Below are 23,970 nucleotides of genomic sequence, written 5' to 3'. Positions count from 1 at the left end.
ACTCAAGGCCAGGGACAGAAGATAAACAGGATGGGGTGTGAAGGCACGTGGGTAGTTTGGGGCCTGTGGAGATGAGGAACAGTTGAGGCACATGCAGAATTTCAGGATAGGAAGAGGATGATGTGTGACAAGGGAAGCAAGGACAAGGCGAGCAGGGAGCCAGAGCGTCGGGACCATCTGCTGCTCCTAAGCTGTTACTCGCGTGAGCTCCTTGCACTCTTCCTTCTCCTGGGGGAGCCATGCTCTCTGCTCCACGAAGCCTAACATGGCCAGCTAAGGAGCTGTGGCCTCAGAAAGGCTCAGGCAACCTTCTCTCCTACCTGTTTGAGAAGCCAGAGGAAGAAAGAGTGAAGCAGGCCCAGCATATTAGTTTGTGAGAACTGTTTGTGGAAATTTTATGATTATCTTGGAAGTAATGTAGCTGATGGGTTACATCATGAGGAAATAAAACAGAGATCCTCAACTCTTTTGCGGGGGTCACGGGCCTCTGCCTACTGTAACTGGAGTAAGAATCCTGAGACTTCAAAGAGTGGCCCCCAGCTCCAATTACGTCATGGTCTTAAAACAAAGGAGTCAGAAACATGTGCGGTGGCGATGGAGGGCGTGTGGCAGCAAGCGAAACTTAGAGAATTGCACCCACACCCACCCCGGTGACTGGCTCAGAGAGCCAACGCATGAATACCTCAATGAGGTGAGGCTCAGGAGGCTCTCAGTAGACCACAAGCCTGTGTCTCACAGGAGCTCTAACAGGGAAGATGGGAGGCTGGAAAACACTGATACAAACCCACAAGCAGCCTCATCAGTGTTCACGCCAGACCCGACTCGAGCCCTGGCCCATCTTAGCATCTATTTCAAACATTAACATTATGCCCAAAGGGAAATCAGCATTTACGGCTGATCCGTGTGCTACATACAGGTCTCTCCATGTCACAACTGTCACCTCCAAAGGAAGCTTTGCCCACGTGAGAACACAGGATAGCTACCCAAAAGCACACTTACCCGAATAACATACTGGTAAATTATCACAAGACTGGCAGCCATGGAAACATTGGCAAGGAATGAAAGAACGAAGAGGTTCTTCAGCTCACGAATGAAGACCAAGAGAATCATGAGAGGCAGAAAGCAGAGCATGTAGACCCTGAGGTCCACACTCCTCCTCTCACATGTACCAGACAGCTCCGAGCTATTCGAAACAAGCGCTGTGCTCTCCAGGAACCCTTCATGAATCTGCAGCCCAGTCACCAGGAAGAAGGAAGAAAATTATCCATCAGCTTATAGTCATGGCACAGACAAAAAGCCCACACTCTCTACAACGAAGCTCCTTGACAGTGGTGACCAGTGAGGTCACACCACAGTGTGTCACTGTAAGAGTAGTGACCAGTGAGGTCATGTCATAGTGTCTCACTGTGACTCTGGTGATGGGTGAGGTCATGTCATAGTGTCTCACTGTGACTCTGGTGACAGGTGAGGTCAGGCCACAGTGTGTCACTGTGAGAGTGGTGACCAGTGAGGTCATGCCACAGTGTCTCACTGTGACTCTGGTGACCAGTGAGGTCATGTCATAGTGTCTCACTGTGACTCTGGTGACAGGTGAGGTCAGGCCACAGTGTGTCACTGTGAGAGTGGTGACCAGTGAGGTCATGCCATAGTGTGTCACTGTGAGAGTGATGACCAGTGAGGTCATGTCATAGTGTCTCACTGTGACTCTGGTGACAGGTGAGGTCATGCCATGGTGTCTCACTGTGACTCTGGTGACCAGTGAGGTCATGTCATAGTGTCTCACTGTGACTCTGGTGACAGGTGAGGTTATGCCACAGTGTGTCACTGTGACTCTGGTGACAGGTGAGGTCATGTCATAGTGTCTCATTGTGACTCTGGTGACCAGTGAGGTCATGTCATAGTGTCTCACTGTGACTCTGGTGACCAGTGAGGTCATGTCATAGTGTCTCACTGTGACTCTGGTGACAGGTGAGGTCAGGCCACAGTGTGTCACTGTGAGAGTGGTGACCAGTGAGGTCATGCCACAGTGTCTCACTGTGACTCTGGTGACCAGTGAGGTCATGTCATAGTGTCTCACTGTGACTCTGGTGACAGGTGAGGTCAGGCCACAGTGTGTCACTGTGAGAGTGGTGACCAGTGAGGTCATGCCATAGTGTGTCACTGTGAGAGTGATGACCAGTGAGGTCATGTCATAGTGTCTCACTGTGACTCTGGTGACAGGTGAGGTCATGCCATGGTGTCTCACTGTGACTCTGGTGACCAGTGAGGTCATGTCATAGTGTCTCACTGTGACTCTGGTGACAGGTGAGGTCATGCCATAGTGTGTCACTGTGACTCTGGTGACAGGTGAGGTCATGTCATAGTGTCTCACTGTGACTCTGGTGACAGGTGAGGTCATGCCATGGTGTCTCACTGTGACTCTGGTGACCAGTGAGGTCATGTCATAGTGTCTCACTGTGACTCTGGTGACAGGTGAGGTTATGCCACAGTGTGTCACTGTGACTCTGGTGACAGGTGAGGTCATGTCATAGTGTCTCACTGTGACTCTGGTGACGGGTGAGGTCATGCCATGGTGTCTCACTGTGACTCTGGTGACCAGTGAGGTCATGTCATAGTGTCTCACTGTGACTCTGGCGACAGGTGAGGTCATGCCACGGTGTGTCACTGTGAGAGTGGTGACCAGTGAGGTCATGTCATAGTGTCTCACTGTGACTCTGGTGACGGGTGAGGTCAGGCCACAGTGTGTCACTGTGAGAGTGGTGACCAGTGAGGTCATGCCATAGTGTCTCACTGTGACTCTGGTGACGGGTGAGGTCATGTCATAGTGTCTCACTGTGACTCTGGTGACCGGTGAGGTCATGCCATGGTGTTTATGTGCAGTGGTGTTGAGGAACAGGTTTTAACGAATGTGTGCAGTAATGTGCACAGCCACCAAATGCAAGGAAAGCGTGTTCCAAGAGTGACAAATTCCAATTCCAGCTTCTGCGACTGCAGCTTGCCCTGCCCATGTGAGTGTTCACTGCTGCCTCAGGCTGTTCCCTAAAGTCTGACTGCTTGTCTTTTCTGTGGCTCCCATTGTGTTTCTTTCAAACACCCAGGGAGCAACTCTTTCCACCTCATCTTCTCATGACTTAAACTTTCCATTACACTCGGGAACCAACAATGCTTCATAAGAGACAGTCATCAAAGCCTTTAAATGTTGCCCCCAACACACACCTCTCTGTGTCTCTGTACTAAAAATCTACCAGGTGTGACAGTACATACCTAGGAACCCAACACTTAGGACACTGAGGCACCAAGCTCCTGAATTCAGGCCATCCTCAACTGACAAACAACACAGTAGGGTAGGGACTATGACTGAGGGCTCCATTTCAGGAACATGCCCAGTAAGCTCAAGGGATGTCAGTTGTGTACACAAGACTGCACAGTAGTTACATCCAGGATAATTGTAAAAGTTCATGCTGTGTGACAGTTTATAAACAAAACCACAGGCACTCTTCCTAGATTTAAACAGGGCTGTTGGCAGCTCTCATTGGACAGGGAGAGAAGACCCAGCACTGAACAGGCATGGTGGCACACATCTGTGGGCCAGCACTTGTGAGGTAGTGTGGAGGATTAGGAGGTTCAAAGCCAGCCTGAGTGACACAGAAAGGTCAAAAGGAGCCTGGATGAGATTATATCATCTCAAAAAGCAAGTACAGGTGGTAGGTATGGGACAGCAGGCTCCATCACTGCCATCTGGCAAGATCCCAGATGGGCTTTGTTACCATCATGTTACAGGTAACCACAAGATGGCATGTGACTTCCGAACCTTTTTATACAATAGCAAGTTACTGGACCTTAGAAATAAACACTCATCTTTTTACCTCAGGCTTTCAGCCTCTGTATACTATCTTATATCTCCTCTAAAGGACACCAGCAACATAGAGAACGTCACCCCAAGGATCTGTGCACATACTTCTGACATCTGAATTTGAAACAATCAAGAAACAGTAAACCATAGCACAGTCTGGCCCAAAGAACAACTGTGGTTGATAAAATGTCAGGCTCAATAATACCAACAACATCAGAAATGCAACTTGTAAAAGAGTACACTAAAGGAGACAGCAAGCAGAAGGTCTTTATCCTCAACCATGGCTTCCACTGTGCAAGAAACAAGGCATCCGAAGAAAACAATCTTACAGACCACAGAAACATACTCACTTGTTTCACATTTTCAGCTAAGAAGACAATATAAACGCTGCAGAATCCCAGCTGTGTTATCACCAGGAAAAAGTCGACCACGTTCCTGAAAACACAATCACAGAAGAAAGGGTCACCACGAGTTCTGGACAGGCAGGGGACCTCACTTCTCTTCTTGACTATTTTAAAGCATTTTACAATAGCATGTTTTGTTTTTACTTACTGAGATAATGAACACTTAAATACTTGTTTCATCTGAAGATCGTATGTTACTGTCAGTAACGCACACGGCTAGGACTGACAGTAAAAGCATGCGCCATTCAGTTAAAAGGCAGTTTTTACATCACTTCCTCCTTCTGTAAGTTGGCTGTGTAAGAACAGCTGCTTACCAAAGATTTACGGAAGTATGTTCAGACTTGGGGTGTGACTCTTAGTGGAGCCTCTCTCCTAGTGTGCCCAGGGACCTTCATTCAAGGCTCAGCACTGAAGGAAAATTCCTGATTTAAACTAAACGCCTCTTTCTCCTCCTCATGGCCTCCCTCACGGCATCATGGGGCAGCTCCACCCTGCCAGCCTCTGTCATTTGCACACATGGGAAGTACACTTGCTACTTCCCAAGCCAATAAAAAAAAAAATACAATGTATGAGGATTGGAACTGTGACTCAGACCTCTAAGGAGACATCCTTGGCAATTTTTATTTTTTAATGAGATACACTAGAAAGTTCCAGAACATAAAACAGTTATGTAGAAGGAGGGAGCAACTATTGCTAGATATCTATGTGATGTCATTAGAACATGGCAGGTCCCGGGCAAAGCATTCTGCATAGTGGACTTGGAGCAAGGACAGCCACACAGTCAGACTGACTGACTGACAACTCCTGTCAAGTGTCATCAACACCATAACAGCAAACTGGGAGGGACTAGAACCAGCGTGTCCAATTGGGAAGACCACTTGCCATGTTCCCACAGCTTTGTCATACTTAGGTACATCTTATTTGACAAAAACAGTTAAAATTAGCATAATTTCAACACACGGACATTAGAAGCAAGACCCGAGCTCACCGGCCCCAGGCTGCCTGCCGCTGAAGGCAACTCCACGGGCTGGCCTCCATGGCAAAACTCACGGTGTCACTGTACCCCAAAGTGGACTTCTTAAACCTGAAATTTAATGACATACATACACAGAAAAGTATTAAATTGGTCTATAAGGTCCATCCATGAAAATTATATCAAATAAACAGAGATTTGTGAAATTGGGGACGTACATTATCAGATCTGCTTTCAACATGCAAATACCCACATACTCATGAGCATGACTGAAGAAATTTCAGACTATCACTGTCCTGTGTGCATAGACAAAATTGTACCCACTGCTGTGGTTTCCTTATCTGTAGACTTCAATCAACTTTGTATTGGTGCTTCACTGATTTAAATATTTCAAGCATCTAAGAGCACCAACTACTGTTCATCTGAAGATTATTTCATCCTGTGACAGCACTGGGTAAGTGCGCCAGGCTCTGCAATACAGTTCCATACAAACTGGCTCATTTGACCTTCAGGACAGCTCCATGAAGTCAGGGTCTTGTCTCCAATCTCTATTCCACTTTCTTCTCTACAGTATGAGTCATAATTTAAAGAACAAAAATGGTTTAAAGCCTCAAGAATATTTACTGAGTTGGAGCCAGCCCACTGGTCCACTACAATCCAAAGCATTTTAAAGGTGATTGATTGTCTAACAGAAGCATTTCCTGATACAGAACTACAAGGGGATGTATTATTTTTTCTCATAATCTGTCAGCCCATATATCTGCGACCATCAATGAAAGTTCTCAGCCCCAAACTGACTCAGTAATGAGCTGAGGACCTGGGGTTTCACTTCAAGTGCACAGCTCCTCCTCGCTTTCCTCACCATCTTCCCACTCCTCTTCCACTAAATGGAAGAACCCACCCCATCTCCCTACTGGAGCACCTTTTGAACATCTGTAGTCACAGGCCACCAGGATGACTCAGCTGCTGAAGGACCTCCCCACAAAAGCCTGGCGACCTGAGTTTGACCCCCAGGAGTCCCCTAAAGTAGAGGAAAGTGCTGACTACACAAAGTTGTCCTCTTTCCTTCACATATGTGCTGGTTCATACATATGCCCACATACATCCATCATACACATATAAAGACCATAATAAATATTTTAAAATGAAAAAGAAAATCCAGCCAATCCTGCACACCCACAAGCTCCTCATGTGGGGTTTGACCACCTGCATGTGGAAAATTCACGAAGACATGTGTCTGTGCTGACAATACACACACTCTACTCTCTTGTCATTGCTTGGTTAGCAGTATGAAATAATAATGTGCATAGCACGTACACCTTATTAAAGACAGCTAGAGCATCTGCAAAGTTGTGCAGAGGTTTCATCATTTTATGTGAAGGGCATGCGCACTCTGAGAACACTAAGGGTAGACTGGGACCAGACCCCAACCACATGAAACTACAGAGAACGCTAGCCTGCCCCACGGTCACTGTCTTAGCTGTGCCTATGCACTGGAGAAAAATACGAGCTCTAGAGACAAATCATGGTACATACATCAGACAGTGGTGCTCTAAGGAAACACAAAACCTTACAATTAATCAAATAGACTTAATGAGTCCACATTTACCTCTGACATAGAAAGTGACTGCAACGTACCAATATGTGCATACAGTGGACGGAAATAATTCCTATAAACACAAGGCTGATTGGTCCAAGCTGTGGAGAAGAAAATGTGAAGAGTTAAACATTTGTAAACACTGAGTGAGCTCAGAGTAATAAGTCAATGGACAATTCATTTACAATGAAAAAATATGTTGGATCCATTGATTAAAATCATCACAGGCATGAAGGAAATTAGTAATACATAGAAATTATTTCAGGTGACATTTTAGTGATGCCACCTTGCTGACTTGGCAACTGAAGCCTTTGTTAGGGTACAGATGCTCAGCAAAGAATATGGAACACAATATATTCAGCACAAGAGGATAAATCTATGGCATCAGTGTCCCACTGGCATAACATGTGCTTACACACCCCTATATGTAGCATCAGTGCCCCACTGGCATAACATGTGCTTACACACCCCTGTCTGTGGCATCAGTGTTCCAAGGCATAGTACATGCTTATACACCCCTGTCTATGGCAGCAGTGGCCCACTGGCATAGTACATGCTTACACACCCCTGTCTATGGCAGCAGTGGCCCACTGGCATAGTACATGCTTACACACCCCTGTCTATGGCAGCAGTGGCCCACTGGCATAATATGTGCTTCCACACCTCTGTCTGGACAAAAAAAAAAGATCACTGCCCTTCTACAGAACACTGCTATAGAAACCCGCAAGTGTGTCGGAATTGCAATTAGGACATGATTGTTTCAATGGCTCATGAGAAGCTTCAAGTGTGTGCTCGCCAAGCTCAGTGATGGTATGATTATAGCTAGACAGCAGAAGCCGGCAAAGCTTAGACGGACAATCAACAATCCAGAGCTACTCTATATACAGGAATGTTAAACCTAGAAAAGAGGGGAAATAGCTATAACCTCTATGAAAACCAATCCATTTAAACACAAATATTCTAATTTACTTCATCCATGAATCTGCCTCAACAAGGTTCTCAAAAGCAGTAATTATAGTAACTGTCTCTAACAGTGTTTTGATATTTGTCTTTAAAAGACGTTACTCATTTCAACTATTTTTCTTAGGTATGAATAGTCCATGCGCACTTCTTCTGACTCTCAAATACTAGTGAAGTTATACCATAAAAATAATCCCTTCCCTTAATACTTCAGCAGCCACGGGTATGCCGCTTAAGCCCCTGACCACCCATCTTCAGAAACCGAGGCCTGGTTAGGGTTGAGAGCTGGTCTTTGTTGTTAAACATGAGAAATAAGCAATCACATAGGAATGAAAACAGCAGCTCTCACTCCGGGCTAGGTACCAGGGTCACAGTACATGTACTTGTATCAGGATGACAGCCAATGGCCACCCACATGTCCTCTGGCCAGTTTATGTTGGGTGAGGCTACACGGTGCCTCAAAGCCATGTGTGCAGACACATAACTGTATGTGTAGTGGAGAGCAGACAGCCTTACCACGATGCCCGCGTTCTTTATCGCCAAGGGGAGCCCTAAAAGGCCAGTTCCGATGTTCCCCTTGAGAAGATGCATCAGAGTTTGCACAAATCTGGAAAAGTGAAAATTGTAAGGTGTAAGCATCTGACCTAGGGACCCACATACCCAAGATGGCTCCCATCCCGGCAGCGGGTGCTCAGCCACCTCAGGCTCCAGTCCTACTGTCACTCAATAAAAGGCAAGTACAGAGAATTACTGTGGAGAGTAAATGAAGTGTTTAGTGAAACTGTTGTGCACATAGAGCAGTAATTTGAAACTGAAATTTTCCCATAGGATACTTTGCTGCCACAGTGTCAAAAACACTGCAGATGTGGCTGGAAACACAGAACACCTTGTTATCCTGTCTAGATAATTACAGGTCTAAACACTTGGCCTATGATGGCCACCCTAAAAGGAAGTTATAAAATATAAAAATACATATACAGACTTTAAAACTATCTTCAGGTAAAATAATAACTTATATAATCATGAGCTCCCTCAGACCTTGACCTTGGAACTTTACTGGAGGAGGCCTCTTTGACCAAGAAGAAACAAACCGAATGGAAGAAGAGTACAGAATTCAAATTCATGAAACAAAAAATAACTGCCTGGAATTACTTTTTTGCTTTGTTTTTTTTTTTTTTCTAGTTTATACTCTTGATCAAATTCAGGTGACTGTGTTTAATGACTAAATTACCATTAAGGCAAGAATTTAATAATCGTAAGTCACCAGAACGGGTTTTTATAATATGTTGGTCTAGTAGCCTCTGTCTCCTCATTCTGCATGAGCCATTTCACTCTCATAAGCTCCGCCCCTCTGAACAGCCATTCTCCTAGCGCCCGCCCTCCCTCCCTCCCTCCTCTCTCTCTCTCTCTCTCTCTCTCTCTCTCTCTCTCTCTCTCTCTCTCTCTCTCTCTCTCTCTCTCTCTCTCTCTCTCTCTCTCTCTCGGACACAGAGCTATTCCACTGAAGAATTCCTAACGCCCTTCTCTCACAGGCAACAAACTCTTAACCACCCCTGCGCCACCTGTAGCCTTCGGTAAAGCACTCAGACCTGTGGGAGACCGGGAAACCAGAGCCATGACACTCACGAGATCCCATGCTGCCCCTCCAGCTGGTAGTGCTTCTGCACAGGCAGGATCTGCTCCTGCTCCTCGTCTGACGACCCATCGAAATTCTGCTCGTTGATTAAGGGCCTCATCACATCCATATCTACAAAACAGAAGAACAGTCCTGTACCATCGCTTGTAAAACTGAGGTAAGTCTATGATCTTTTGAATATTGGCAACTATCAGGCTAGAGAGATGACTCACTCACTCACTCACTCAACAAAACACTTGACCTTCAGTGCAAGGACCTGAGTTCTGATCCCTGGGCACTCACAAGGAAGCCAGGAAGCCATGGCAGCTGCTTATAACAACAGCACTTGGGAGACAGAGCTAGACAGCAAGCTGAGTGGCCAACCAAACCAGCAAGGAATCATAAACCCTGAACTCAGCAAAAGATCCCATCTGAGTAAACAAGGTGGAGAACAATCTAAGAATATACTCAAGGTCAACCTCAGGCCTACAGGAACACACACTCACACAGACACAGGTACATGTGTACCCACACATGTGCCACCATGCATACATTCTGCATACCTCCCCGCCCTTCCCGCCCCCGCCTCTCTCCCTCTCTCTCTCATACACACGCGCGTGTGCGCACGCACACACACACACACACACACATGCATGTGTACCCACACACATGTAAGCATGCATATTCTGTGCACCCCCCTCTCTCACACACACAAACACACACACACACACATGCTTGTGTACCCACACACATGCAAGCATGCATACTTTGTGCATACACACATACATCAGACACACACACACACACACACTGAATGCCATCTGTATTCCCTACAGCAGAATATTTTAGCTCACCTTAGTCCCCCCGAGTCTTGATACTATCACAAAGAAATAGCCAGACTTACTTTCTGAATGTTCTGTTTGAGTTATACAGTACAGAGGGAAACGCTTAAGTAATATAGAAAACAGTTCTTATTTTATCCACATGAAGTTTACAGGACAAGAAATGTGAAGAAATAATCAAATTTATTTTCCATATCTGGTCAGCTTCAGAGCACACCATAACAGGTAAATAATAACCCTGGGTTTAAATGCTCAAATTACAGCCATTCAAATGTTAAATTTTTAATATCAAAATGTTTTCTCTAATCATGTTTTCACGTCCGTTTTCATCACTATCCTCATATTTCAATAAGATCTGAGTTCACTAAGACTGAAGGACAGAGATCTTAAACACTTTCATCTTCATCTACCACTCATGGTAAGCTGACATGCTAGGGGACGGAGTAACAGTTAGAAACGATCAGCCTCGCTCTTCAAACTCTTCAGTTTACAGTAATTTCAGGCTTATATCTGCCCCCCCCCCAATAAACTAGGTCAGGTTGTGTGCATTTTGTGCAGACTTTTCCTACTTTTCACCATTTGCTGCAATTGCTTTTAGCCTCCCAAATGCAGACTAGCTTCTATGAGTTACTGCAGAGCTGACACACCTTTACCCCCAGCACTGGGGGAGGTGGATCTCTGTGAGTTCGCAGCCAGTCTGGTCTACACAGCAAGTTCCAGGACAGCCAGGGCTGCACGGAGAAACACTATGGAGAGAGAGGGGGCAGGGAAAAAGGGGAGATGGGGAGAGGGGGAGAGGGGGAGAGAAGGAGGGCAAGAGAAAGAAAGGGGAGAGAAGAAGAAAATGAACTAGAAAAACCTCTTTAAATTGCACATTAGAGTTCTTCCTCCCCCAGCTGCACCAATTAACTCCTCTGAGCTGTTTCAGGACAGGAGGTCAAGGGCACGGCCACAGACTCCATTTACCTGGGCTGTTCTTCTGGTCACCTGTGTCTTTTAGGGTGTCCTTACACTCTCGTCTCCTTAACTGTTTACTATCTTGTCTACGTTTTTAAACCACGTGTATCTATGCATCTGTATGTGAGCCTGTGCAAGTATGAGTGCAGGCGCCTGTGGAGTCCAGGAGGCACTGGATCCCTGGGAACTAGAACCGTGGGCGGTTGTGAGGCACCCGGTGTGGGTACCAGGAACAAAACTCAGGCCCTCTGCAAGAGCAGTGAGCATTAACAGCTAGACCATCTCCCCAGCACCTGCCCTGACAGTTTCAATGCTATACAATTTCTACCTACTACCTGTACGCCATAGTTCAAATGTGAAATGTCCCCTACTCATGGGTTTGAGCATTTGGTCCCCAGTAGATGTTGCTGTTAGAGAGACTGCAGACCTCCTGAAGTGGAGCCTCGTTAGAAGGGAGGCTCTAGGCAGGCAAGCCTTGAGGTTCACAGCCCAGCCTGCTTCCAGTCCTGTCTCTACGTCCTGGTCCACTTAACATGTGAGCAACCGGCTTGTACATGTTCCCACTAGGACAGTGTTGCCTACAGCCATGACCACTCTACCACCATGTTCTCCTGCCATGGAGGACTGTAGCCCCTTGAGCCATAAGCAAAGATGCACCTTCCTGTCATGCATGTGGTCACAACAAGGAAGGAAGTCAGTACTTCACTCCATAATGATGGCTTTGTTCTTTCTCCCGCTGCACCTTGTGTTTTGTTTTCACTTGCATTATTTTATGTGTCTGTTCTTTCCATCACATGTCCATTTGCTCCTTAGATTTAGATCTACAGCCAACATCAGCATCCACTGGAGTTCTGAGAATTTCCTCAGTCATCCAGAAGTATGCCAACTAGGAGATCTCAGAAAGGTCCTGTAGGGCTCGCTAACAAACTGCCATGCTCCAACCCGAAATTTCTGACTAGGTATGCCTGGGCTGGAGCTGAGAAGGCCTTGGGACCCTGGCGCGCTGTGGAGGCACTCTGAGAACACAGTGCCAGCAGATTCTTCAGGAAGGACTCACTGATACATAATTCTCCCAGGATCCATCCTTCATTCCAAATTTAGTATATAAAATACTGGGTTTCATTTTTTCAATCTTCCCTTCTTCCATTCCCCGACTGTCCTCCTTCTTCCCCCAACGGGCCTCTCTTCTGCTCCCATATCCCCCTTTTCATGCCCCTTCTCCTCCTGTCTTTCCCTTCACCGTCAGGCTCTGTCTACCTCTCCTCTATAAGCGACCTTTGCCAAGGCTGCCCCTCAGTCCTACTGCCAACATTGTCCTTTCCTGGCCTCAGGACCTGAACTGCTAACTTGAAGATTAGACCTCTCTCTTAGCACTTCAAGACAATCACATTGAAAGAGATTTCCCCATGTTTCTTCCTAGTCTCCTACTCCCTCCTCTTGACAGATCCTGATGCCACCTCTGTCCACTGCATGCAGTGCTGTCCACTCTCCATGCAGTGCTCCTGTCCACTCTCCATGCAGTGCTCCTGTCCACTCTCCATGCTGGGCTCCTGTCCACTCTCCATGCAGTGCTCCTGTCCACTCTCCATGCTGGGCTCCTGTCCACTCTCCATGCAGTGCTCCTGTCCACTCTCCATGCTGGGCTCCTGTCCACTCTCCATGCTGTGCTCCTGTCCACTCTCCATGCTGTGCTCCTGTCCACTCTCCATGCTGTGCTCCTGTCCACTCTCCATGCTGGGCTCCTGTCCACTCTCCATGCTGTGCTCCTGTCCACTCTCCATGCTGGGCTCCTGTCCACTCTACATGCTGGGCTCCTGTCCACTCTCCGTGCTGTGCCCCTGTCCACTCTCCATGCTGGGCTCCTGACCACTCTACATGCTGGGCTCCTGTCCACTCTCCATGCTGTGCGCCTGTCCACTCTCCATGCTGGGCTCCTGTCCACTCTCCATGCAGTGCTCCTGTCCACTCTCCATGCAGTGCTCCTGTCCACTCTCCATGCAGTGCTGTCCACTCTCCATGCAGTGCTCCTGTCCACTCTCCATGCAGTGCTGTCCACTCTCCATGCAGTGCTCCTGTCCACTCTCCATGCTGGGCTCCTCTCCACTCTCCATGCTGGGCTCCTGTCCACTCTCCATGCTGTACCCCTGTCCACTCTCCATGCTGGGCCCCTGTCCATTCTCCATGCAGTTCCCCTGTCCACTCTCCATGCTGTACCCCTGTCCACTCTCCAAGCAGTGCCCCTGTCCACTCTCCATGCTGTGCCCCTGTCCACTGAATGCTATGCCCCTGTCCACTGCATGCTATGCCCCTGTCCACTGCCTGCTGTGCCCCTGTCCTCTTTCCATGCTTACAGCACCATGATGAACATGGTGTCTTTGCTTCTCACTGTCTTGGTGTAGGAAGTACCCTTGGTCTCCTCACACTGATTCATGAATATTAACATTTGCTCCACACGGAATTCACAGGCTTAGGACTCAGGCAGAGCAGTCTAGCGCCCCCTGGAGCTCAGGTTATGGATTTTCAATGATTTGGTAAGGCTTTACAACACTGGGAGAGCCTTTACAAGTCTGTGCTTACATCATTCCTCCTGAAGTGATGGAACAGAGAGGGAGTAAAATCAGCTACGTTACAAATTTCTGTCATACGTCGAAACTCACGAGGAATTTTATAATGCACACTCCCTGCCTTTCATCTTGGGGCGGGTCCTCTGACACCGCCATCTTCGGTGCATTTCCTATGGTTTACTATGTAGGGTTGTCTTGTTTCTTACCCTGTAGTATCATAGAATATACAGGCTAGACCTGAGCACAGTGAAAATTCACAAGGTGACAGTTGTTTCCCCGTGGCCGGTCTACTGTGATGCCATCCCATAATCCCCCCACCACCGCCCCCACCCAGAACACATCAGGATCAGTTTCGTGCACCTCGTCTGGGAGCAGATCCTGCTTCCTTTTCTGTTATGCCCACACAAAGCATTGCCGTTGTTTCCCTACCAAACCATCACTGGAGTTTTATGAGGATCACGGTAACAAAGTGGGACTTAAGACAACAACAACCCAGCATCCCAAAGGGCCAGCAGCCTGAAGTGAACATGTTGAGAGAGCAGGTTCTTCCAGGGGCCGGGAGGGAAGGCTCTGGCCCAGGCCTCTAGCCTCTGTCCCATCTTATGTGTGGTCATTTTCATGGTCTTTTGCACTCCCCCATAACTAAGCCTGTGCCCTCTCTGCTGCCTTCTACGGCTGGACTTATCTCCAAGATCATTTCCTGAGATACTGGGTAGGAGCAACGAGAGACTTCTGGGGAAGTGAGAGAACCCACGTCAGGCACCACCATCACTTTCCTCAGCTTGGCCTGCACACCTCAGTGCACCCTGCTGCCCTGTGGGCTTCTGACTTAATTCGCTTTGATCAGCATAGCTTGTCCAAACTACCAGTGACGCCCACTTTCTAATTTCTCTCTGCCCTGGGCTGTGCTGTAGTGAGAGAGCTCTCTGTGTACTCCACACAGACAGCAAGCACAGCCACCATTTCAGAACCTTAACCATCTATCATTTGAAGCCTGCTGCCGGAGAGATCACAGCTGCCGTGAAAAGTCAAGGAAAAGGTAAGTCCTCTCACAGCTTTAAAAATGATCAACTCTAAATGAGAAGTTTTCTTTTACTGGTATAGGCGGGGAGTTTGTGTTCAGTATCTTTTTAGATAAAACCCGAGAATCTAATCTACAAATATTTAAATGGCTGTAAATAGTAGTTTTATAATTTTGGGCTCACTTTCAAATCAGCATCACAGGTTTACAGACTCCCACACACAGGTCAGCTGGACTCTCGTTCCCTAACTTAGGCTGTTTAGCAACTGACTTAACTTTGTTAGTCCAGCCCCTAAGCTCCACTTCGCCCTGGTTCTAAAGCCATTCCTGATGTTACAACAATCCAGGAAACATTAGCCATGACAAACTAAAATATTCCGTTTCTGTACTTCCTTGCTTTCAATCCATTTTCTTATCCCTCATGTCTGAACATCTTAGCAAGAGTTAATTATTCCAGGACATTCCTCTGACCTTCTCATAACAAGGTTTAAAGAAATTAATCTGTAAAAAGAAAGCAGTTAGCAGGTCAGTAACTCCGGAGCCCACGTTTATGTAATACTTTGACTCTGCCACGGAAGCAGAACCCAGCGGCAGGATGCACTGATGGCTAAGTCCTGCCCCTTGCTTAAATGATGTTCAAAAGCAGCTGAAAAGCCCCTGTGGCTTCCTGTGGCTTCAGACTTCATTACAGGACTAACAGTACATGCTAGGATATAGTGATCTCCTTTAACTAAACTAAGAACAGTTAAAACAGCGTCCAAGTTCTAGAGCTGACGCTATTAGCCTAATGGACACGAAGTAACCAATCCAAATCTAAAGAAGTGCAAGGTACTCTCATGGTAACACCAGGAAAGCTGTATCTCAGTCAGAAGCTACAACTTAAAATGCTCATTAATAACCAAGCCACGTGTCCCAGAACCTCGAAGGATGAGACCTGCTATAAGCAAACTCAGTCACTTAGACCCTCCGAAACCCCATGAATCGTTCACTGTACAATGTAAAGTTGTACTTTGTTCTGATTTTCAGGGCACAGCAGCAGCAACGTCTTGTGTGTGGCTGACTAGAAAATGCAGTGATGTTTTCTGACACTTACAATGTAGCACTAACACTGGCTTTGGTCAGGAGACCACACAGCATACAGCAAGTGTATTGTGTTTTGTGTTTTGTGTATTGTGTTTAATGAGTCCAACATTCTGTCACCTACCAGCTAACCAACATAAAAAGTATGGCGTTTTACACCCTGTTTTCCATACTGACTACCTGAAGTCCAGACTGTATTTCTGGGATGCACACACTGCAAATACGTGGAGACTAACCTCTCGCAGGCAGGGGCCGCTGGGGAGTTTTAAGCAGAGGCCTGAAGTCAGCTGGATGACCTCTTACCAGAGCCTCTGCCACATCACATACACACTGTCACTCACAATGCCACCTCCCATCTGACTAGACGATGAAATGAGACAGCAGGCAGGAAGCCTGGAGCCCACGCCACAGCGCACGACCGATCCCTGGGCAGCAGTCCCAACTGTGCTGTGAAACAATGCTACCATTATACTTTCTAGCATTTTAAAGTACAAATCTTTGACAAGAAATTAGAACTAACTTAATAAGATAATTAACAATGAGCATTCTGTAGCTACAAAATGTCCAATAATTAAAAGAAAGGAAAAAAAAGTCCAAAAAGATTGAGTTTGCAAAGATGGGAAGTTATACCAGCTATAAGGAAACAGAAATAGAAACTAATGCAAAAACCATACTGCAAGACACACACACACACACACACAAATTAGTAAATTAATCTTGTAATAATAATCATGGTGATGATGATACCTAAAGACCCAACACGGTAAAAGATTTAACAGAGTTAAGAACACATGAAATGACATCTGAATTCTCTACATCAAGTAATTAAAATTACATGAGCCTATGTAATTTACACATAGTCTGTTATTTGCTGATGTTTTGAGGTAATTTATAGCCAAGCACTAAATTACAGTCATGATAAAAAGCTGTTGTAAAACAGATAAAGTTAATAATGCCTGATAAAATACTATTAACAGTGGATTTCAAACTACTGGGGCATAATTATTTCTATTTACAAGTTAACTTGTGTAAGAATAAGAAACACTCATCTGATTCCATATTCCACACCTTAGATATAATACGCATCATATGCACATGTGAAGGAGACTTGAATTAGGCAGACCACAAATGCTCTCTCAAAGCACCCAGCTCTTGCTTCAGCCTCATCGCGCACCCTAAAATCAGCTCATGCTCCAATTGTAGCTAAAGACTGACAAATGTAGCAATACCTAGTGAAGAATACAGCGCTCGTTACTCTCACCCAGTAATTCTACTTCTGGCAAGCTGGTAATAAAGACGCTTGCTGACACATACATTCTTTTAAAACCTGCCAAGTACCCAGCAATAAGCATCTTACTATGCTCACTAAGGCAGGCCCGCTCTATAAAATGCGACCCTGGCCTCACACTGTGGCTATGAGGTCTCAGACAAACAGGGGCAGCACACGATGGATGAGTCAGGAGAGGGACAGCACACTCATACTATACTGCAGTGTTTAAAAAGAAAAGTGGAACTTAAGACAAGAAAATATACCAATGTGGGGACAAGCTAACAGGGTGGAGACGAACCACAGAACCATCTGTATCCTTTTCTTTTCTATGGAAGTACTAAAAACATTAAGTAATTGCTATATTGCTCTTACTATTCCAGCAAAATAAGAAACCACTTATATACTGGCAATAAGAATAAGGTAAGGTACAAATTCTTTTATTAAAAATAGGACACAAGGGGCTGGAGAGATGGCTCAGAGGTTAAGAGTACTGACTGCTCTTCCAAAGGTCCTGCGTTCAGTTCCCAGCAACCACATGGTGGTTCACAATCACCTATAAAGAGATCTGATGGCCTCTTCTGGCATGCAGGCAGAATCTTGTATAATAAATAAATAAATAAATATTTTTTTAAAAAGAAAGAAAAATAGCACACGTTGCCACCCAACCTTAGGAACCACTATCTTGATCATGAAATAAGCCTGCTTTATTCCTGTGGTTGAGAGAATATAGTATGTCATTGGCTTGTGAACTAAGGCCCAGCCTTTGAGTTTAAGGCGCCCATCCTCTAGCTCCAGCCATGCTCTCCACAGATGTCCAATGGTAAAAGGCCTTCTACAATATGTAACCCTTGGCCACTGTACAAAAGCAGAAAGCACATGGGTAACACTGTAACAGCACTTTCTAAAAACTTAATTATCTCACCATCCTGAAACGACCCTAGTAATAATTCAAAGTTCTTTTGCATCCATGGTCTCTCTCTCTCTCTCCCTCCCTCACCTCCTCGTCCCTTCCCTGCCGTCCCCACAGCCTCAGGGCTACCTATATGCTGAGAACTTCCAGACTTTCCTCCCTAGACCTCAGCTTCCAGGAACTCTACACACAAACAAGCTCTAAACCAAACTCCTCGCCTTCCTCTCCAAACCCAGGTGACTCCACCCATCTGGCAAGTCATCCCTTAAGTCTAGGCTTTCGGGGATCACATCTATGGTTGATACCAGTTATTATTTACTTTTTTTAAAGAACAACAACCAAAAAGGCCTATGGTTTCTGTCAGGAAGCCTCTGATCTGTGCCCCCATGGACACTGTCATAGGGCTGTCTGCTGAGTATCCTCCCAACATGGCGGCTGGCTTCCCTTCAAGTTAGTAATCCTAAGTGAGAGAGTGAAGAGGAAGGCACAGGGCCTCTTACACCCCAACTCTGACGTGGTAAACCATCACACCGGTGAAAAGCTAGTCATCAGAAGTGAGTTCTGAAGTCCAACACATACTCAAGGGAGAGAAAACAAAGTACGAGGGGACCAGAAAAGGCTGGACACAACTATAAAACTGCCATGAGCGCTCAACCCAAGGCACCGTCATTCTTCAGACATGTGGGTCCCTGTAGCATCCTGTCTTCCTTCACCCAGGACCCTGGGAAACCATGCTGGTCTACATCATCCACGGTCTATCACCTCTGTTTCCATCACCACCACCATGATGGTCTGAAGGGCATGTTAGCCTGGTTCCTGAACAGTTCCTGCTTTTGCCCCTTGGTCTATTCTTCTCCTGGGAACCCCCATAACATGTCTCGTGTAGACTAGGCTGGCTTCAAACTTGTTAGCAGAGGATGACCCTGACCTTCTGATCCCCATCCCACTGACCTTCTGAGTGCTGCATCACCTGCCCAGTTTATGCACTACTGAGGGTCAAACCCAGAGCTTAAAGCATATGAGACAAGTACTCTAAAGGCTTACCTACACTCCCCTCCCGTCCCCCATAATCCCTTTAAAACCTAACTCATGCAGGGCTCACCTTTTAATCTTGGCACTTGCACCCAGGAGGCAGAGGCGAGCAGATCTCTGAGTCCCAAGACAGCCGGGACTACACAGTAAGACCCTGTCTCAAAAACACATGAATAACCCTAAGTCAGTCATGTCCCTGAACATACTCGGCTCACCCTCACTTCAAATTCCCTTTGCTGCTCTTTCTCCCACCGCACCCTTCACTGGACAGGCTGTGTAACTGCCTGATTGACATCTCTGCTGTTCACCTCTGTGTCTGCTTACTAAAAACAGTGGCCAAGGGAGCACATCCTGGTGGGTTAATTGGTTGGTTGGTTGGTTGATGGTTTTTTGGGAAGTCGTCTTTTTTCATTATGTATCCTGTGCCCTGAGTTACACAATGAAACCTTGCCTCAAAGATCCAAAAAGCGGAAGGCTAGGGAGGGAAGCAACTAGCTTTTCCACTTAACAGATACAATACAGGCTGAACATGTTTCTTTATCATGGTTCATAGCTAAGCAGTAGATAACTGTATGGCTAAATCGCACCTTAGCCCGTGGCCTTTCTTTGGACACTTGGACAATAAAGACCTTGACCCTTATAAACGCTGCAATGAAAGTCATCTGGTAGGCATCTGTATGTGTGCTGTGTGACTGAGGAGTACAAGTGTCACGGTGTGTGTGTGAGAGAGACAGACAGACAGACAGAGACAAAGAGACACCGAGAGGGACAGAGAGACAGGGAGACAGAGAGAGAGAACACCACACTCTGGGCACTGTCTTTTCACCTCCCACCTTGCTTGAGGCAGGGACACTCTTGTCCCTGGTGCTGTGCGAGGCAGCTGGCATTTGAGAATGTGAGTGACTCTCTTGCCTCTGTCTCCGGTCTCAGTGTACAGTGATGACAGCCTCCCAGGTTCCACTGCCTTATATGGGCTCCCGAGTCTGAATTCGGGTCATCAGGCTTGCATAGGGGTATTCTTACCCACTGAACCATTTTTTCAGCCTCATATAAAGTTGTATTGCAAGATTTACTTGTTTGAGAAACGTTCTACACATGCAATTGCTTAGTGAAAAGATAAATGTTTGTGGAGGGACGGGGCGGAGTCTGGATCTCACTCTGTGGACCAGATTGGCCAAGAACTCACCACGTGGCATAGGCTGGCAGTCCACTTGCCCCCATCCCATGAACACTGGGATTGCAGAAGTGCACTGCGACCACGGCAGCTTTATATGTGTTAATGGTAATAGACTATCCTGCTCCTGCCAGTCTCCTCACACCTCACTAACATGGGTTATCGATGAACTTAAAACTCAGCTGAACTTAGTTTGTAATAACAGGGCCCTACCTTTAACGAGCTACCTTTAATGGCAAGACAAAAGAACTTGCCTCCCTGAATTCCTATGAGGATCAAGGGCACATCGGCTAGCATGGTATATAGCACCCTGCTTGGCAGTCTGCTCTCAATGAAAGCGACACTTATGGTTTCTATCACTGTTGTTAACTTTAAAGAGAGCAGCTACGGAAGTGCTAGCACATTATTACAGGGCTGCCAGCCTATTAAGTAAAGTATGTTTTAACCTCTTTCTTGAGGATTAACACCCTGCATGGAATTAGAAATATTCCTAAACGCACTGTGCCGCTGCGAAGGCACCATTTTATCCTGATTCTGGCTTCTGTTTTCTCTCTGACAGCAGCAAACAGAAGCCAGGTCACCGCCCAGGTGTGTCCTGTTCTCCAGGAGGCAACGCCCCGCCCTGCAATTTAATGTCTACAACAGCTGAGCAGCGGCAAGTCAAATGAGACTTCACCTAGAACAGCCAGAGTTGCGATCTTGGCTTAGAAAACAAAACAATGGCAACTTCCTTAAAGCATCCTGGAAAAAAACAGGGTGGCAACAGCTCCCCGCCTCCCTTTGACGTGGACAAACAGGGCGACTCCCCGCGCTGGCGCACAGTGCTACAGGCACTGGCCCATGGACAGACAGATGCATAGAAAGACAGACATACAAGAGACGGAAGACCCGCAGGCAGACAGGCGTCCATACACACGGTGAGCGACCTGGAAGGCCCCGCCAGGCCTGGGGACCATTGTGCGGTACTGTCCCCGGAGGAGCTCACCCCAGCCCGGGTCCTGGGACCCACCAGCCTCTGCCTGGGGTCTCGGCAAACCTCGTCACCCCGTAGCCCAGCGCTCAGTGCGCGCGCAGGGACGCCCCCGCGCGAGACACCGGGAGCCCGGATGCCGCTGCCACGGACGCGAAGGCCCGCGCGCCGGGACCGAGAACCCGAGAGACGCCCACGTCCCGGGTCGGGCTCGGGACCCGCAGACACCCACCGAGCTCCTCGCATCCCGCCGCCTCCGCCGGCGCCGGCGCTTCCATCCCTCGGGGGTCTCCAGGTCGCCGCTGCCGGCTCTGCCGCCCGCACCGCCGAGCATGCGCAGAGCCGCCCCGAGGGGCGGGGCCCTGGCCGGCCTTGACCGTAGCCCACGCAGGTCTACGCCTCGCGGGGTGACAGGCGTGGCTCCCAGAGGGTGAAGACCGGTTCTCTGAACCCCGAGGCGTGACGTGCCATAAGACAGGGCCTCCGACTGCGCAGAAAACAGGCAGCCTGCAACTCCGACGGCGACTGGCAGTCTTCTTCCACCCCAGTGTACACTCCCAAACACAGCTGGATGCAGTCTCCAGCACTGCTAAAGACAGCTGACGTTAGGGTTAAGGCTAAAAGGGAGATGTCCACCCTGTCAAGCACTACACTACATTGCTGTGTGGTTCTGGGAGTACCCGAGAGCGAGCGCAATACAGTCTGTAACACACGGTGCTCACTGGCCATGCAGATGGAGGTCATTTCACCACCACTGACAGTAAGCCACTGATGGGCGGAAGGGGTCTATCACCGCAACAGGAAGTCAGCCTGCATGCAAAGCTGGCTTTGGGTGGACACCAATAACTGTATAGTGAATCCACAGGGGGAAAAAAACACTTCTAATTAAAAAGACAAATGTTTAATTTTGAGATTGAAGACTGTGTAGTAGTTTACTGGAGTAACCCAGTACTGAGAGGAAGAGGCAGGCAGGTTTCTGTGAGTTCAAGGTCAGGCTCAGCTACATATATAAGTTCTTCCAGGACATAGAGAGCTGCAAACACAGACCCTGTCTTACATAAAATTAAATTATAAAAGACTACCTCTCATGGTGATAGATGCCTGTAACCCCAGCACTTGGGAGGCTGAGGATTAGGAGTTTAAACCTATCCTTGGCTTCAAATGATTTTCCAGGCCAACCTGAACTGCATGTGATTCTATTTTTAAAAAAATAAGTAAGTAAACAAATAATTTAGAAATTACTTTTTCACATTATAGTTATTTAATGTCAGGACAACACACAAAACTTTTGTTTCTTTTCGGTGTTTTAGGGTCACTTTATGAGACAGATATGTATGTTTCAGTGGGAACTGGGCAGTCTGGGTTCGGGCCACTGATAAATCACAGCACATTCAACATTAAAACTTCCCAGATTGCCGAGCATGGTGGTGCACGCCTTTAATCCCAGCACTCGGGAGGCAGAGGCAGGCGGATCATTGTGAGTTCGAGGCCAGTCTGGTCTACAAAGCAAGTCCAGGACAGCCAAGATAACATAGAGAAACCCTGTCTCGAAAAACAAAACAAGACAAACAAACAAAAACAACTTCCCAAATTACAAAACTGTTCTGTAGTGAGAATTTTGGTTTCTTTCATTAAAAAACAGAAATATAATATTTTAATATTATAGTATAGTATATTGAAATGTTATAACATTTTAATCCCAGGTGTGGGGATATGAGGCTGCTTCACAGCATTGGATTATGATTTGTCTCATGCTCTAGCAGAGGCGTGATTTTGCCAGCCCCAGATAGATTCTGTGATTGTGTGATGTCAGCTGTGGTCTGAAAATAGAAAATGGAAAATCTTAGAAATAAAGAAGTCACAAATTAAGGTCACATGCCACACTCTGCTCTGCGGTAACTCTAATGCTGACCCTTCTTTGCCCTGTTTGTGAACCACTTCTTCCTGTAGAGCATTCATGCTGCATCCACTACCTGCCCAGTGCTCCCATAGCATCCACTACCTGCCCAGTGTAGTGCTCACGCAGTGTCTACTACTTGCCCAGTGCTCACACAGTGTCCACTACCTGCCCAATGCTCCTACAACATCCACTATCTGCCCAGTGATAATGCAGTATCCACTACCTGTCCAGTGCTCACTCAGTGTCCACTACCTGCCCAGGGCTCATACAGTGTCCACTACCTGCCCAGTGCTCCCACAATGTCCACTATCTGCCCAGTGCTCACACAGTATCCACTACCTGTCCAGTGCTCACTCAGTGCCCACTACCTGCCCAGTGCTCATGCAATGTTCACTATCTGCCCAGTGCTCACGCGGTGTCTTAGTTTATCTTACCCACTACCATATTACCATAGAGCTTGCATCCAAGCGAAGGAAGAAGCCCAGTGTCCCAGTGCTGATCTCACACATATCCTTTGTGTTATGCGTGGTGCCAACCCTGTCATTGACCTGGGCCCTTCATCAGTCAAGACCATACCACCACAGATTTGTCTACAGACCAACATGGAGGCATTTTCTCAATCGAGGTTCCCTCTTTTCAAATATGTCTAGAATTCTGTCAAGTTAACAAAGCACAATCCAAACATCTACAAAAGAAAAATAGAACACCATAGCAAAGTGAATAATGTGGGAGCAGCAAGCAGGAAAAACAGACAAGGCAAAATTTGGTATAGGCTCCATTCAGCAGCCCCAGAATACAGAAACTCAACAGAACGGAAGGCCTTATCATGGAAGGCTGTTTGTTTCCAG

The 23,970-nt window shown here is 47.0% G+C and overlaps 1 protein-coding gene across 2 annotated transcripts in view; it reads right to left on the bottom strand.

Annotated features, from left to right (window-relative positions):
* The window catches only part of Slc36a4 (solute carrier family 36 member 4), a 32,478-nt gene extending 10,694 nt beyond the window's left edge, over nucleotides 1-21,784 (bottom strand). Inside the window, exons 1-7 of one of the 2 annotated variants that reach the window (XM_051155932.1) lie at nucleotides 21,455-21,784; nucleotides 9,414-9,534; nucleotides 8,304-8,394; nucleotides 6,840-6,928; nucleotides 5,246-5,341; nucleotides 4,204-4,288; nucleotides 1,000-1,227 (exon numbers count right to left, since the gene is read on the bottom strand). In XM_051155932.1, the coding sequence (XP_051011889.1) occupies nucleotides 1,000-1,227; nucleotides 4,204-4,288; nucleotides 5,246-5,341; nucleotides 6,840-6,928; nucleotides 8,304-8,394; nucleotides 9,414-9,534; nucleotides 21,455-21,500 (756 nt within the window). In that variant the 5' untranslated portion in view covers nucleotides 21,501-21,784. Of the gene's footprint in view, nucleotides 1-999; nucleotides 1,228-4,203; nucleotides 4,289-5,245; nucleotides 5,342-6,839; nucleotides 6,929-8,303; nucleotides 8,395-9,413; nucleotides 9,535-21,454 lie in introns of those variants that run through there. The other variant, XM_051155933.1, reaches the window with a different exon arrangement.
* Nucleotides 21,785-23,970: the final 2,186 nt, after the last annotated feature.

Source organism: Acomys russatus, chromosome 14, assembly GCF_903995435.1.
Source record: "Acomys russatus chromosome 14, mAcoRus1.1, whole genome shotgun sequence".
Taxonomy (NCBI): domain Eukaryota; kingdom Metazoa; phylum Chordata; class Mammalia; order Rodentia; family Muridae; genus Acomys; species Acomys russatus.
Note: the sequence above shows the minus strand (reverse complement) of the source record. Positions and strands in the feature narration are given on the sequence as shown.